General features: G+C 38.6%; 1 protein-coding gene across 19 annotated transcripts in view; it reads left to right on the forward strand.

Moving 5' to 3' along the window:
* Positions 1-13,174, forward strand: part of neb (nebulin) — a 299,811-nt gene that overhangs the window by 103,267 nt on the left and 183,370 nt on the right. For all 19 annotated transcript variants that reach the window (XM_060827055.1, XM_060827069.1, XM_060827066.1 and 16 more), the window contains 9 exons: positions 253-357; positions 445-552; positions 2,697-3,008; positions 4,546-4,749; positions 4,844-4,948; positions 8,306-8,413; positions 8,536-8,847; positions 11,162-11,365; positions 11,456-11,560. In XM_060827055.1, coding sequence (XP_060683038.1) covers positions 253-357; positions 445-552; positions 2,697-3,008; positions 4,546-4,749; positions 4,844-4,948; positions 8,306-8,413; positions 8,536-8,847; positions 11,162-11,365; positions 11,456-11,560 — 1,563 coding nt within the window. The remainder of the gene's footprint in view (positions 1-252; positions 358-444; positions 553-2,696; positions 3,009-4,545; positions 4,750-4,843; positions 4,949-8,305; positions 8,414-8,535; positions 8,848-11,161; positions 11,366-11,455; positions 11,561-13,174) is intronic.

Genomic DNA, 13,174 nt, shown 5'->3' on the forward strand with positions numbered 1-13,174 from the left:
CCTTTCGGTTCAACCTGTCCACACTGACCAGACATCTAATCTGACTTTGCTGCTGCAGTGTATCTTGTCAGAACTACACTCTGTGGCCACTGTGTACCAGTGGTGGATGAAGTGAATGTTGAAGGAGGATTAGATATAATTGCAGTAATTTCACAATTGCTAAATCAATCCTGAGTCTGCAGTATCTCTTTTCAGAGCTCTTACAACAATTTCTAAAGAAACTCAGATGTACATTCCTTTTTATTTTCACAGAATCTGTATACAGATGCCTGGGAGAAAGACAAAACTAAGGTCCACGTGACACTGGATCATCCAGATATCTTACAAGCTAAGGCCAATGCTCATATGTTCAGTAATGTAAGACATTTTAAAATGATTCTAATTTAAAGAAAATAAAGATTTAAGTCCAGGATTGTAAGCACTAAATGTCTTCTCTCTTTGTAGAACATATATAAATTGGGCTGGGAACAATCCAAGAAGAAAGGTTATGACCTCCGACCTGATGCTATATCAATAAAGGCTGCAAAGGCATCTACAAATATTGCAAGTGATGTAAGTAAGAACAATTTTGCAAGTTTATAATGTACAACTTCTAAATAATTTATATAAAGTATTAGTTTTGAATGAATTATTATTAAAATCACAATAAGCTCGATTCAATCTGGTGATGTTAGGGTGGTGAACCAAGCAGTCTGGTATAAGGTTGTAATGGAGGCAGATAGGTCAAATCTGACTCCTGGTAGTTTGTCATTTTGCTTAATGAGTTAATTGCTAAGAGCAATAAACTAAGTTCGTTGAGGTCAGGTCCCAGAAGTGTGAAATAGTATCTTTGAAAATATTGGTTAAAAATATCTAATAAGGACAATTTAGTGTTCTTGTGGTGTAGTGGTAGTGTTCTTACCTCTGGGCCAGAAGACTTGGATTCAAGTTCCATCTGTCCCACAGGTGTGTTGTAGCAAATTCTAACTGATTCATTTTTCGGTCAATGTGGCACAATAACAATGTCCCTGCCTTTGAGCCAGGAGGCCGGGGGTCAAGTTTCATTGCTGCAGAGTTTATAATAAGATCTGTGAACACATTGATTAGCAACTGTCTAGAAAGATGAATTGAGTTAAGTGAGTGCCCGGTGGACTCTGCAGGGGCTAAGGTGCATCATCACCCTGGACAATGATGTTTTGATTTAATAAGTTAATTTTTTTTTTATATAAGCAAATGTTAACCATTTGATTATGTGTTTATTACATTGTCCCATCAGGGGATGTTTAACCATTTGATGGCTTGCTGTTTTTAAAAAAAGTAAGCAGGAAAAAGAACTACCTCAACCATATACCATTATAGGCTGATGCCCAGAGACCAATGTAAATTCATTAAAGATGTTTAGATCCATCTCTAACAATAATAAATGTGGTTTTCAACATTAATTCTCTTTGCTGAAGGCCTTTAAAGTTTTTCTTCAACAGAAGGTGGACGTTAAGTGTAGCATGTGCAAACTGAACTCAGTCCAACATGCTCTGCACCTAATCCTTTACTTTTTCATTTCTACTTAAATGCTTCATCAGCTTATTTAAACTGGTGATTCTGTTGCCTCAGGTACCTTGTCCTTCTTGTTTTATTATTGACTCTTCTCTACTCAAATGTTTATCCCCCATTTGAAACTTACACAAGTGGCCGGAGTGCCTATGATTTTGAATATCCTTGTTGCTCCTTCAACTCCATCTCTTAAATCTGGCTTTCCAGCAAAGAACTTCTTTTGCGTTAATATGGATTTTTGCTTAGCTCTACAGAGGTTATTTGTGATCATGTGCCCCTATTGAGGACTGCCATTTGAAGGAAATGGATCTCGTGAAATCTATACCAATGCAATCCATTAGTCTCCATCCATTGCAGTATTCCTGCATTGTCCTGAGTTTTTCCACCTGTAACAATCCTTTACCAATGGAGTACAAGTGGACAGATTCAACCCTTTAAATGCAGTTGCTACCAATTGTGCTGATCAACTATTCCAACTTGGTAAAATTCTTCACTTTTGAACTAAAGAACTTGGTAGGATCAGGCCTTATTGTCTGTTATATCAACATTCCTATCATAGTAACATAATAGAAACATAGAAACAATAGCATGGCCTACGTTATTTGGCCTTTCAAACTTTCTCTGTCATTCAGCAGAACCATAGTTAATCCTTTATTTCAATGCCACTTTTCTGCTGTTTGCACATAACTCCTAGATGTATTTAAAATTAAAAAAAAATTCAATGCCTGTCTTCCTTAGGAGCTTCCTTCTAAAAGCTCTCTCCTTTACCATCTCTTAAAAAGTGCTATCAATTTTTTTCAACTCATTCTCTGTTTTGCCATCATTACCAACCTAGTTTTCCTCATACTCGTGACTTTTCTGCTTCTGCTTTAGTTATGTTGCCATCATGGGCAAATATCTGTATTCCAGCTGAGTTTTATACTACATCTATCTAACCAGGCCTTTTGTGCTGAGGTGGTAGACCTGATTTTCTTGTAATGCACTCTGAGAAACTATTTTCTACAATTAGAATAAGATGATACTGGTGTATAACCCAAGTTGCCACAAGTATGCACATTTGTCACCATGAATGTAACTCTTCTGAGAAATGCGACCGTTTTGAGATTGCAAAATTGTTTTCATTTCACTGTGGGAAATACCACTAAATGTTCATAACTATTTTTCAGTACAAATACAAAACAGCCTATCGCCAGCAGCTTGGCCACCATATTGGATGCCGTAACATTCAAGATGACCCCAAGATGGTTTGGTCCATGCACGTGGCCAAGATCCAGAGCGACCGGGAATACAAGAAGAACTTTGAGAAGACAAAGACCAAGTTCAACATGCCAGTCGACATGCTGGACATCCTGTTGGCCAAGAAGTGTCAGACTCTGGTCAGTGACATTGATTACAGACGGTACCTGCACCAATGGACCTGTTTGCCTGACCAGACTGATGTGATCCAGGCGAAGAAGGCCTATGATCTGCAAAGTGATGTGAGTATCTCATCAATGGTATAATGGAGTTAGTCATTCTGTTCAAAACTTTTCCCCAATGTTGATCACTCTAAATTATAATGAAGTCATTCCAAATTTGAAAATTCTATACAATCAAGTCTTGGCACCTAAGAACCTCATATTCACTCTTCAACCTTTTTCCTTAATTTTAGCTCAGATAAGTTGATACATGAATGCGGGGACATCAGAATAGCCATTCAATTATGCCATAGTCATGTGGTTATTGGCAATAAATGCTGGCTTAGACTGTGATGCCCTCATCCTGTGAGTTTGAAAAAGATTCAGTAAAATCATGCCTGATCTGCAGTCTCATTCAATCTGGGCTATTCTTAATTCCATGAGTAGCTTTGAAAATCATAAAAAGACCATCTTTCTCAATTATTACATTTCAATTGATCTACTTCAATAGCATTTATGGGGGCTGAACTTCTCAATTCTCACTGCTGTTCACTTGTGTCAATACATGTTCTGCGATATCACCTCTGTATTCCCCACTTTTATTTTTATGCTTAATTGCCCTTGTTTTGGATTTGAATTGAAAAATGTGGTGCTGGAAAAGCACAGCAGGTCAGGCAACATCCAAGGAGCAGGAAAATCGAATGTCAAGCACAAGCCTGAAACATCAATTCTCCTGCTCCCCAGATACTGCCTGACCTGCTGTGCTTTTCCAGCACCAAACTCTTCAAGTCTGATCCCCAGCATCTGCAGACCTCACTTTCTCCTTGTTTGGGATTTCCCCAACTGGAAACATATTTTGTTCTATCAACCTCCTTAGGCTTTTGTTTCAACAGATACCTATCTAACTCAACTCATGACACTCCAGCCAAGAGTTTCACAAAAAAACAGGGAATTTTGTTTGTTGCAAATGAGGAATATTTTGACCCCGACTCTCTACTTTGTTACTTGGACCTCTGCAAGGCAGTGCTTTCTGACTGTCAAGTTAGGTCTTGGATCCAAAAAGAACCTACTCCATCATCCTCCTCCTTGCCACTGCATCCTGAAATTAAATAATGCACATTTGGGAAACACAGCAGAGGCAATGTGTCAAAAGCCAAAGTTGCTGGAAAAGCTCAACAGATCTGGCAGCAATTGTGAAGATAAATCTAAGTTAACATTTCGAGTTCAGTCACCCTTCCTCAGATCCTTCTGAGAAAGAGTCACCGGACCTAAGATGTTAACTTTGATTTCTCTGCACAGTTGCTGCCAGACCTGCTGAGTTTTTCCAGCAACTTCTGTTTTTGTTTCTGATTTACAGCATCAGCAGTTCTTTCAGTTTTTAGAGGCAATGCATTGTTCACTCACTTACCATTATTAGTATTATTGCACATTGGCATCAATATTATGTTGCAAAAACCTGTGAGTAAGGGTGGTGAACTAAAATTTGAGATGGCAGAGTGAAGTCCAACCTTCTCCTTTGTAATTGTCTGAGAAAGAATAAGGGGGATGGCAGACATTTTAGTTCACTATATATTTGCACAGTGGTGCAAGTAATCAATGATTTTTCATTACCTTCCAGCTTCTATACAAAGCAGACCTTGGGTGGCTAAAAGGTATTGGATGGTCTCCTCTGGAATCACTAGATGTGGGCAAAGTCAAAAGAGCTGGAGAGATCCTGAGTGAGATCAAATACCGCCAGCATCCTTCCAAGTTGAAATTCAACAGTTTATCTGATTCCATGGACATGACCCTGGCGAAGAATAATGCACATATAATGAACAAGGCAAGAGTATTTTACACATAAATGGTTTAGTTGATGTGGTAAACATAATCCCATGCCCTTGTTACTCTAATTACATTTCTTATATTTATAACAGCGACTTTACACAGAAGCCTGGGAGAAGGACAAGGTGAAGATTCATGTCATGCCTGACACTCCTGAGATTGAACAGGCCAAAACAAACACACTGAACTTTAGTAATGTAAGTGTCCTTTCTGATGTGCAAATTTCATTAACTTTTCACTCATCTGCATAATAATCAATATTGCATATAACAAGGGGAATATTAATGCATTTCACTCAAGGTGTTAGACCACTGACTTGCTGATTTCTCCAGGGGTCAATATAATTTTCTTTAGAACATAGAACATAGAAAAATACAGCGCAGTACAGGCCCTTTGGCCCTCGATGTTGTGCCGATCCAAGCCCACCTAACCTACACTAGCCCACTATCCTTCATATGTCTATCCAATGCCCGTTTAAATGCCCATAAAGAGGGAGAGTCCACCACTGCTACTGGCAGGGCATTCCATGAACTCACGACTCGCTGAGTTGGCTTTCCTTGATTTTTCTCGAGAGTTATGCTTAGATTTTCTACGATATATTTTTCATTTTCACAAACCCATTTATTAGGTTATTCTGTTACATTTTTGAAAATGCCACCTGTATTTGTGCTGATATATGGGATATATACTTTACACAGAAATGGAAGGAGAAGAATTAATTAATATCATAAATAATTATTAATCCTTCATTCAACTTAAAACTGCAGCATCAACAAAAGCGTTAATTTTCCAGACTCCAGTGTTTCAATTGACATGAGACAAATGCACATATTGTACAAACACTTTTTCAAAATAACCGACATACACATCTACACATAAACAAAAGTGACCCTAAATATGCTCTTTATAGACGAGTGAAGCCCAAGCTAATTTCCATTATAGATCCACAAAGCTGAAATGTTTTAATTAGGCAATTAGTATGCTTTTATTTACATCTCCAATCTCAATCTCAGATTTAAATTTAACAATTAACAGTGTTCATCATCATGGAATCTAATAAACATTTTTCCATTAGAAAGGATCAAGAACTTATGGAGCCTTAACATAAGGTTCCACATTCCTTTTTAAGAAATTCATTACCTCAGTAAATTGAGTTTGTTCTGGTGAGTTGAGAATTCCTTTGTTAATGGGTTTGAAATGACGTTTCCTCTTTTCAACCTTGTAGACTTCCTCTCCTCAACCCTTTTCTCTCTTTCTCTCTTCCTGCAGCCACATTCTTCCTAGTGTACAAGCCCCTTTTCTCAATATTCATGTCACAGCCTGCTAGCCCATGCCTGTTACCACAACTTCCTTCCCTAACCATCCCCCATATTCTTTGGAGCCTCCTTCTCCCCACATCTTTCTTTCAGTCTCCATGTCCTCCATCCAGAACCCCCCAATCCATTTGCAGCCTTCTTCCCACTTCCACAAAGCTATCCCTTTACCATGGCCTCTTCCAACCCCATGCCAAATTATAGAACTTCCCGTTGACACTTGCACAAAATACTGACTGACTATTAATCGTAGGCTACCAATAAACTCGATAATGACAATAGAATGTGTTACTAAAAATTCTTTAAAAATCAGTAGTTCTTGTATCACTTTCTAATACTTTGAAACAAATTGTTGTTTTTTTATGACCACAAAACTTTAAAAATGTCAACGATCCATTATCAATAGCTGAAATTTAGGAGCTTGGAAAATGTGAACTGTTGTGGAAATAAAGATTATGAAATGGACTGCAGAGATCAGGGAGCCAGAGCTACCTACCGATCAGAGATTCAGGTGTTCCATCAGAGTAATGGATGTTTGATCTCTCAGCCAACCCTCATGTTGGGTCGGATGAGGTGCCATTGGATGTGGTGGGGTTGCACTGTCTGGCATGTGACATGCATGTGAAATGAATGAGGGTATTGAGGAAGTGTATTGAATGAGGGCTAGGGGGTGTGATGATTTTCATTATAAAGTGAAAGAAGTTCCACTGAGAAGAGACCAGCATTTTACGCAGCCCAGATCAACACCTTGTAACCCATGTAGTTCTGCGCAGAACTTTCTCAAGTTAGCTGGTCGAATTTCAGTCCATTGCATAACCCTCCTACACCCTTGGCAGTAACGTGCCACCTTTCCAAACGCTTTCTCGAAAGACAGGTATATGAAGTCACCTGCCATGACCAACCTTGACAATGAAATTACAGGTCGTGGAGAGGGAATTCCAGAGCTTATACTATAGATGGCTGAAGGGACATCAGCCAGGTTTGGGGGTAAGGGAGCTAAGTGCAAAAGTAATAGAATTAGAGGAACACAGAGTTCTTGGTGAGTGGATGTTTCTGAGTTAAAATGCTTTGATTGTCTATAATATGCAGGGGATAGGGAATAACAACTGACATAATCTTACTGCAAATCCATCCATTTTGTAATGAGAAAAATGTTTAAAACTTAAAGCATTACAAAGCAATTGTATAAACAAACAGTTGTTTGCCAGATAGTCAGCTGAGGTTGACTTGAATTTATTGGATCTGACCTGACTAGCATTGTTCTGCTTCCAAACAAGGCTCCCTTCATGGTCTTGCTCCAAATACAACTTGCCTAAATGAGTTTTTCTTTCCATATGTTGATGACAAAGTGACTGACCTCCTGTTTAGATCAGAGTGGTGCTGGAAAAGCACAGCAAATTAGGCAGCATCCGAGGAGCAGGAATATCAACATTTCAGGCAAAAGCCCTTCAGCAGTCCTCACTTTTGCCTGCCCGACGGATCTCATGTTGACCATTCTGCATTCTTTGGTTTATGAAATGCATGATTGGTTTGTAATTCTTTCAGTTTGAGCTCTACTTCATTCCAAAATATTGTCAGTTTTCCCATAGGTGTCTAACCACAGGATGTCCAGCCTATTTACCTGTTTTATTTTTCGAAGTTCATACTGCCTCACGAGTAGTTGTGAGACCATTTGACAAATAAGTTTTTGTCTGGACCAAAATCATTTGAGTGAATGCAACAGTAGATTTTTTTTTTGTGGAAGTCCAAATGTTTTTGAGATTCATAACTCATTCCAAGAACTGGAGGATAGCAAATGTTGTTCCCCTATTCAAGAAGGGCAGTAGAGACAACCCTGATAATTATAGACCAGTGAGCCTTCCTTTGGTTGTGGGTAAAGTGTTTTAGCCAGCAGTGTTAAAACGTAGAAATATATTTTAACCAGATTTTCAAGTATCTAGATTACTTCCCCTTTTTTAACCTTGCTCTTCCCACCTCAATGAACAATTTGTTGATTCCTTCAATGATACTTGGCTGGGATGAGCATGTATTAGAGCTAAGGTTTATGTTTGTTTTGTCATTGTGTGGGAACCAACAGTGCCTGTCCCAACCTTGGTTATGCCTTTTTAACTGTAAAGTGAAATGGGGTCTCCACCTACAGCTTACAAATATCTTCCACACAGTTCGGCTAAAATCAGGAACATAAAAGAAAACCACTGTTGGTGTGATCCTGATGCTGAAACTATTATTTCTTCTTCTCAGAAACTGTACAGACTCGCTATGGAGGAGGATAAGAAGAAGGGCTATGATTTGCGCCCTGATGCCATTTCCATCAAAGCAGCAAAAGCATCCCGTGATATTGCTAGTGATGTAAGTGAACCTGCTATTTTGACTCATGGAGTTCAGTATTAAAAACAGAGATGCCCATTCCTGTTCTTTGAATTTAAAGTTAGTGATTCAATTAACCATTATTTGTTTGACCTCTGTTTCAGTACAAATACAAAACAGCCTATCGCCAGCAACTTGGCCACCATATTGGATGCCGAAACCTTCAAGATGACCCCAAGATGGTTTGGTCCATGCACGTGGCCAAGATCCAGAGTGACCGGGAATACAAGAAGGACTTTGAAAAAACAAAGACCAAGTTCAACATGCCAGTCGACATGCTGGACATCCTGTTGGCCAAGAAGTGCCAGACTCTGGTCAGCGACATTGATTACAGACGGTACCTGCATCAGTGGACATGTCTGCCAGACCAGACTGATGTGATCCAGGCAAAGAAAGCCTATGATTTGCAAAGTGATGTATGTATTGGAGATCAAGAGGAACAATTATTTGTGTGATAATACTATCCCACTGTAACAAACGTTAGAAATATATGCAGCTTTTACATGGTTATTATTAGGAACATCTTCAAGGTAATCCTGTATTGAAAAAAATAGTTAGAGCTTTGCTTTATTTATTCCATGAGTCCTTATTTTCTAAATTCAATCATATGTTGAAACGGAGATAGAGTCACAGTGCCGTACAGTATGGAAGCAGACCTTTGGTCCAACCAGTCCACACCTGCAGTGTTCCCAAACTTACACATCCCATCTGCCTGCAGTTAGCCCATATACCTCCAAACCTTTCCTTATCGTGTACTTATCCAAATGTCTTTTAAATGTTGTAACTGCACCTAGATCCACCACTTCCTTTGACTGTTCATTCCACACACTAACCATACAGTGTTAAAAAAGTCGCCCCCTCATGCCCTTTTTAAATCCTTCTCCTCTCACCTTCAGAATATGACCCCTATTTTAAATTCTGCCACCTTAAGGAAAAGATCTTTGCTGTTCACCTTATGTATGCCCCTCATAATTTTGCAAACATCTACAAGATCACCCTTCAACCTCCTACACTCTGCTGAAAGAAGTTCCAATCTATCCAGCATATTTTTATAACTCAAAACACTCCATTCCTAGCAACATTCAAGTAAATCTTTTCTGAACCCTTTCCAGTTTAATATTATCCATCTGATAACAGTGCATCCAGAACTGCACACAGTATTCCAGAAGAGGCCTCACCAATGTCCTATACAACCTCAACATGTTGTCTCAGCTCCTATATTTAAAGGTCTGAACAATGAAGGCAAGCATGCTAATGCCTTCTCAACCATCCTGTCTACCTGTGGCAAAAATTTCAAATAATTGTGTACCTGAGCCCCTAGTCTTCTCAGTTCTACAAAACTACCCATGGTCTTGCCATTAATTGTATAGATCCTGCATGGTTATTTACCTAAACGCAATCTCATTTGTCAAAATTAAACTCCATCTGGCAATCCTCAGCCAATTGACCCAATTGGCCAAGATCTCTTTGTAACCTTAGATAACATTCTTCGCTGTCCGCTATACCACCAATTTTGGTGTCACCCACAAACTTATTAAATATTCTTCCTACGTTCTCATCCATTTCATTTGTTTATATAGCAAATAAAAATGGACCCAGTACGAATTCCTGTGGAACACCGCTGTTCCGACAAAGAACCCTCCACCTTGTGTTTCCCACCATAAAGCCAATTTTGTATCCAATTGGCCAGTTCACCCTGAATCCCATGTGATCTAATGTTACTAATTAGTTGGCCATGCAGGAACTTGTCAAAGGCTTTACTAAAGTCCAACTCAACAATGTTTACTGCTCTGCCTTCATCAATCTTTTAGGTTACTTCCTCAAAATACTCAATCAAATTTGTGAGATATGATTTCTCTCATAGAAAACTATGCTGACTATCCCTAATCATCCCTTGCCTCTCCAAATGAATGTAAATTTGGTCTTTCAGAATCATCTGTTTTGATGTTAAAATGTGAACAATAATATATAATATAACATGCAGAGTTCAAATTTTCCAAAGATGACCCATTAAATTTAAAAATATCTCTTGACATCAATATGTCAATAAGTTATAAATATGCTTGACTAACCTTTGAAGGTAGACTTTATTCTCTACAATTTTTACTAAAATTCCTAACGCACAACTTGGTTATTTTTGATGCTGCAGAGGTGGATTCATCCTTGCATCAGGATGTTGGAATGAATTGTTGATTATTTCAAATATGAAAAAGTTATTTGGTTTATGAAAATCATGAGTTTTTTTTCTGTATGTCACCACAGGACCATTACTGATAGCACAGACTAAACACTAACTGTGGCCTGCTCCTCCTTTATCAGTATTTTTGTAAGCTTTTATTAACAGCACTGCTGTGCAATGTTGCCAGAATTCAAGTTCAGGAAAATTCCCTTTGAATGTGGAAAGTAGTTTTAAAACATCAGGCCACCCTTTTCATTTCCTATTGGTACTCCTTATAGCCCAAAGAAATTGACTCATTACAAATCCTAGCAAACTCTGAAGAAAGCATAAACTTATTTATAAATGTATTTTCTGTTACACAAATAAAGCGTGGTTCGGGACTGCAATCGAAATCAAATCGTTGATGAGAAAATCTTACAATTTAAATAGTATGCCTTTGCCCTCAACCATCCCTTCAACCTTTAACCATTTCACTTGTCGTTATTTAGATGTAACCTCACTAACACTTAAGTTGATGTGAAAACAGTAAATAACTTTTCATTGCTTTCCAGAATCTATACAAAGCAGACCTTGGGTGGCTAAAGGGTATCGGATGGTCTCCTCTGGAATCCCTAGATGTGGCCAAAGTCAAAAGAGCTGGAGAGATTCTGAGTGAGACCAATTACCGCCAGCACCCTTCCAAGTTGAAATTCAGCAGTTTGTCTGACTCCATGGACATGACCCTGGCAAAGAATAATGCACGTATAATGAACAAGGTTGGATCACTTTGCTTTTTAAAATTTCTTTGAAAATACTCATTTTTCAATTGACTTCTTTGTATACTAACACATGTGTATATTTTTCAGCGTGCGTACCTTGAAGCCTGGGAAGCAGACAAGACTAAAATTCATGTCATGCCAGATACTCCAGAAATAATATTAGCAAAACAGAATCAGATCAGCTGCAGTGATGTAAGTGCGTGCAACTATTTTGAAGAAGTAATTCTGTATGTTTCTCTATAGAAAAGGAATGGAGATTCAGGAGCTCAGACTGGTTTTACGTTCATTGATTAACAAAGATCTAGTCACTTTACATGCATGGGGTTGGACCAGAATTGTGCAAATCATGTTTTCAGAAGCCAGTGTTTCAACACTGATGTTGCAAATTTAATAATCTGCTAATTTGTTGGGTAGTGCTGGGAAAATTAGCCATGAATGTAATCTAGTTCACCATACTGAGTTGTATATGCATGAATACAAGTCATTACTGGGCTTGGAGGCACATAAACCTCTGTGTGTAGAAGAAGGAAGTTAAGATAGAATTCGTGAGAGGGCACAACTGTAGCATGTAAAGTTCAATGTTGGGAAATGCTAGGTTATTCTCTTTGGATTCAAACAGCACTATTTGTAATGTTTCCTTCAAAGTGAGAGCCCTGGAGAAGCAGCACAATGCAGATGTCTATGAATGTACATTATTGGTACAGTTAATAGTCAACTGTTAAATGTAACATTAATAGAATTAAAAAGGCAGTAGCTGCATAGATACAAATATGGTTTGGAGGTGGCAAGGGTAATAGAGTATACTGAGCAGTTCACTGAGACCTCCACCAGCAGATGGTGATGGTGCGGGAGGCAGATGGAACAGTTGAAGTGACTCTTTTTGGGAATAAAAATGTGTTGTTGATGAAAGCAGGACTGATAGGAAGGAGGAGCAGAAGGGCTTATTCAGCCCAGTGTAATCCTCCGACCTTGTTACATGTACATAGTGTAAATAGTTCCCTGCTTATCCTTAATGCCCCTTCCTGTTTGGAATGACCTGATGCTGATGAAATAACGAATCATTGCTTTTTGGTCTTTGAGCCTTCCATGTGTTCAAATCTCAGGGATGTTACATAAGGGATGGGAAGCAGAGAGGAATGGTGAATAGTTGTTATCTAGTCTGGGAATAATCGTACAGTCGAATTCCCCAAGTTTCAGTGTTGGGACATTCTTATTTTGAGCTAAGTTAAATGACCTGGATTTAGATAATAAACTGGCAGAGGATCCAAAATTCAAAATGTAGCAAAATATGAGGAGGTGGTAATAGATCTCAGGAGGACTTGGAAACAGGTGATCTGAGCAGACACATCACAAATTAAATATTGATTATTGAGAAGGGATATGACTTTGTAGAAGACCGAGAACAAGCAATATGAAATTAAAGAGGCATGCAAGAACAGGGAGACTGGGAAGTACATAATTCCTTGAAGGTGGCAGGACAAGTTAAAAATGCTCTTTTAATATTGCTAGCTTTATTATTGAATAAAGAATAGAAGTTATGTTAAACCTTTATCAATGCTAGTTCAGCCTCAACTAAGTACTGTTACGCTCTGAGTACTACACTTTAGAAATTGCGAAAGAAATTTCCTAGAATGGTAGATGGAATGAGGAACTTATGTGAAGAAACAGGAATAGCTGGAATTGGTCTCCTCAGAGCAGAAACACATGAGAGGAGGTTTGATAGAGTTCTTCAATTCCACGACTAACTTTGACAGAGTGGGAGAGGGAGAAACTGTTTCCAGTGCAAAATGGCCGCAGGTAAGAGGC

This window comes from Hemiscyllium ocellatum, chromosome 7 (genome assembly GCF_020745735.1).
Source record: "Hemiscyllium ocellatum isolate sHemOce1 chromosome 7, sHemOce1.pat.X.cur, whole genome shotgun sequence".
NCBI classification, from domain to species: domain Eukaryota; kingdom Metazoa; phylum Chordata; class Chondrichthyes; order Orectolobiformes; family Hemiscylliidae; genus Hemiscyllium; species Hemiscyllium ocellatum.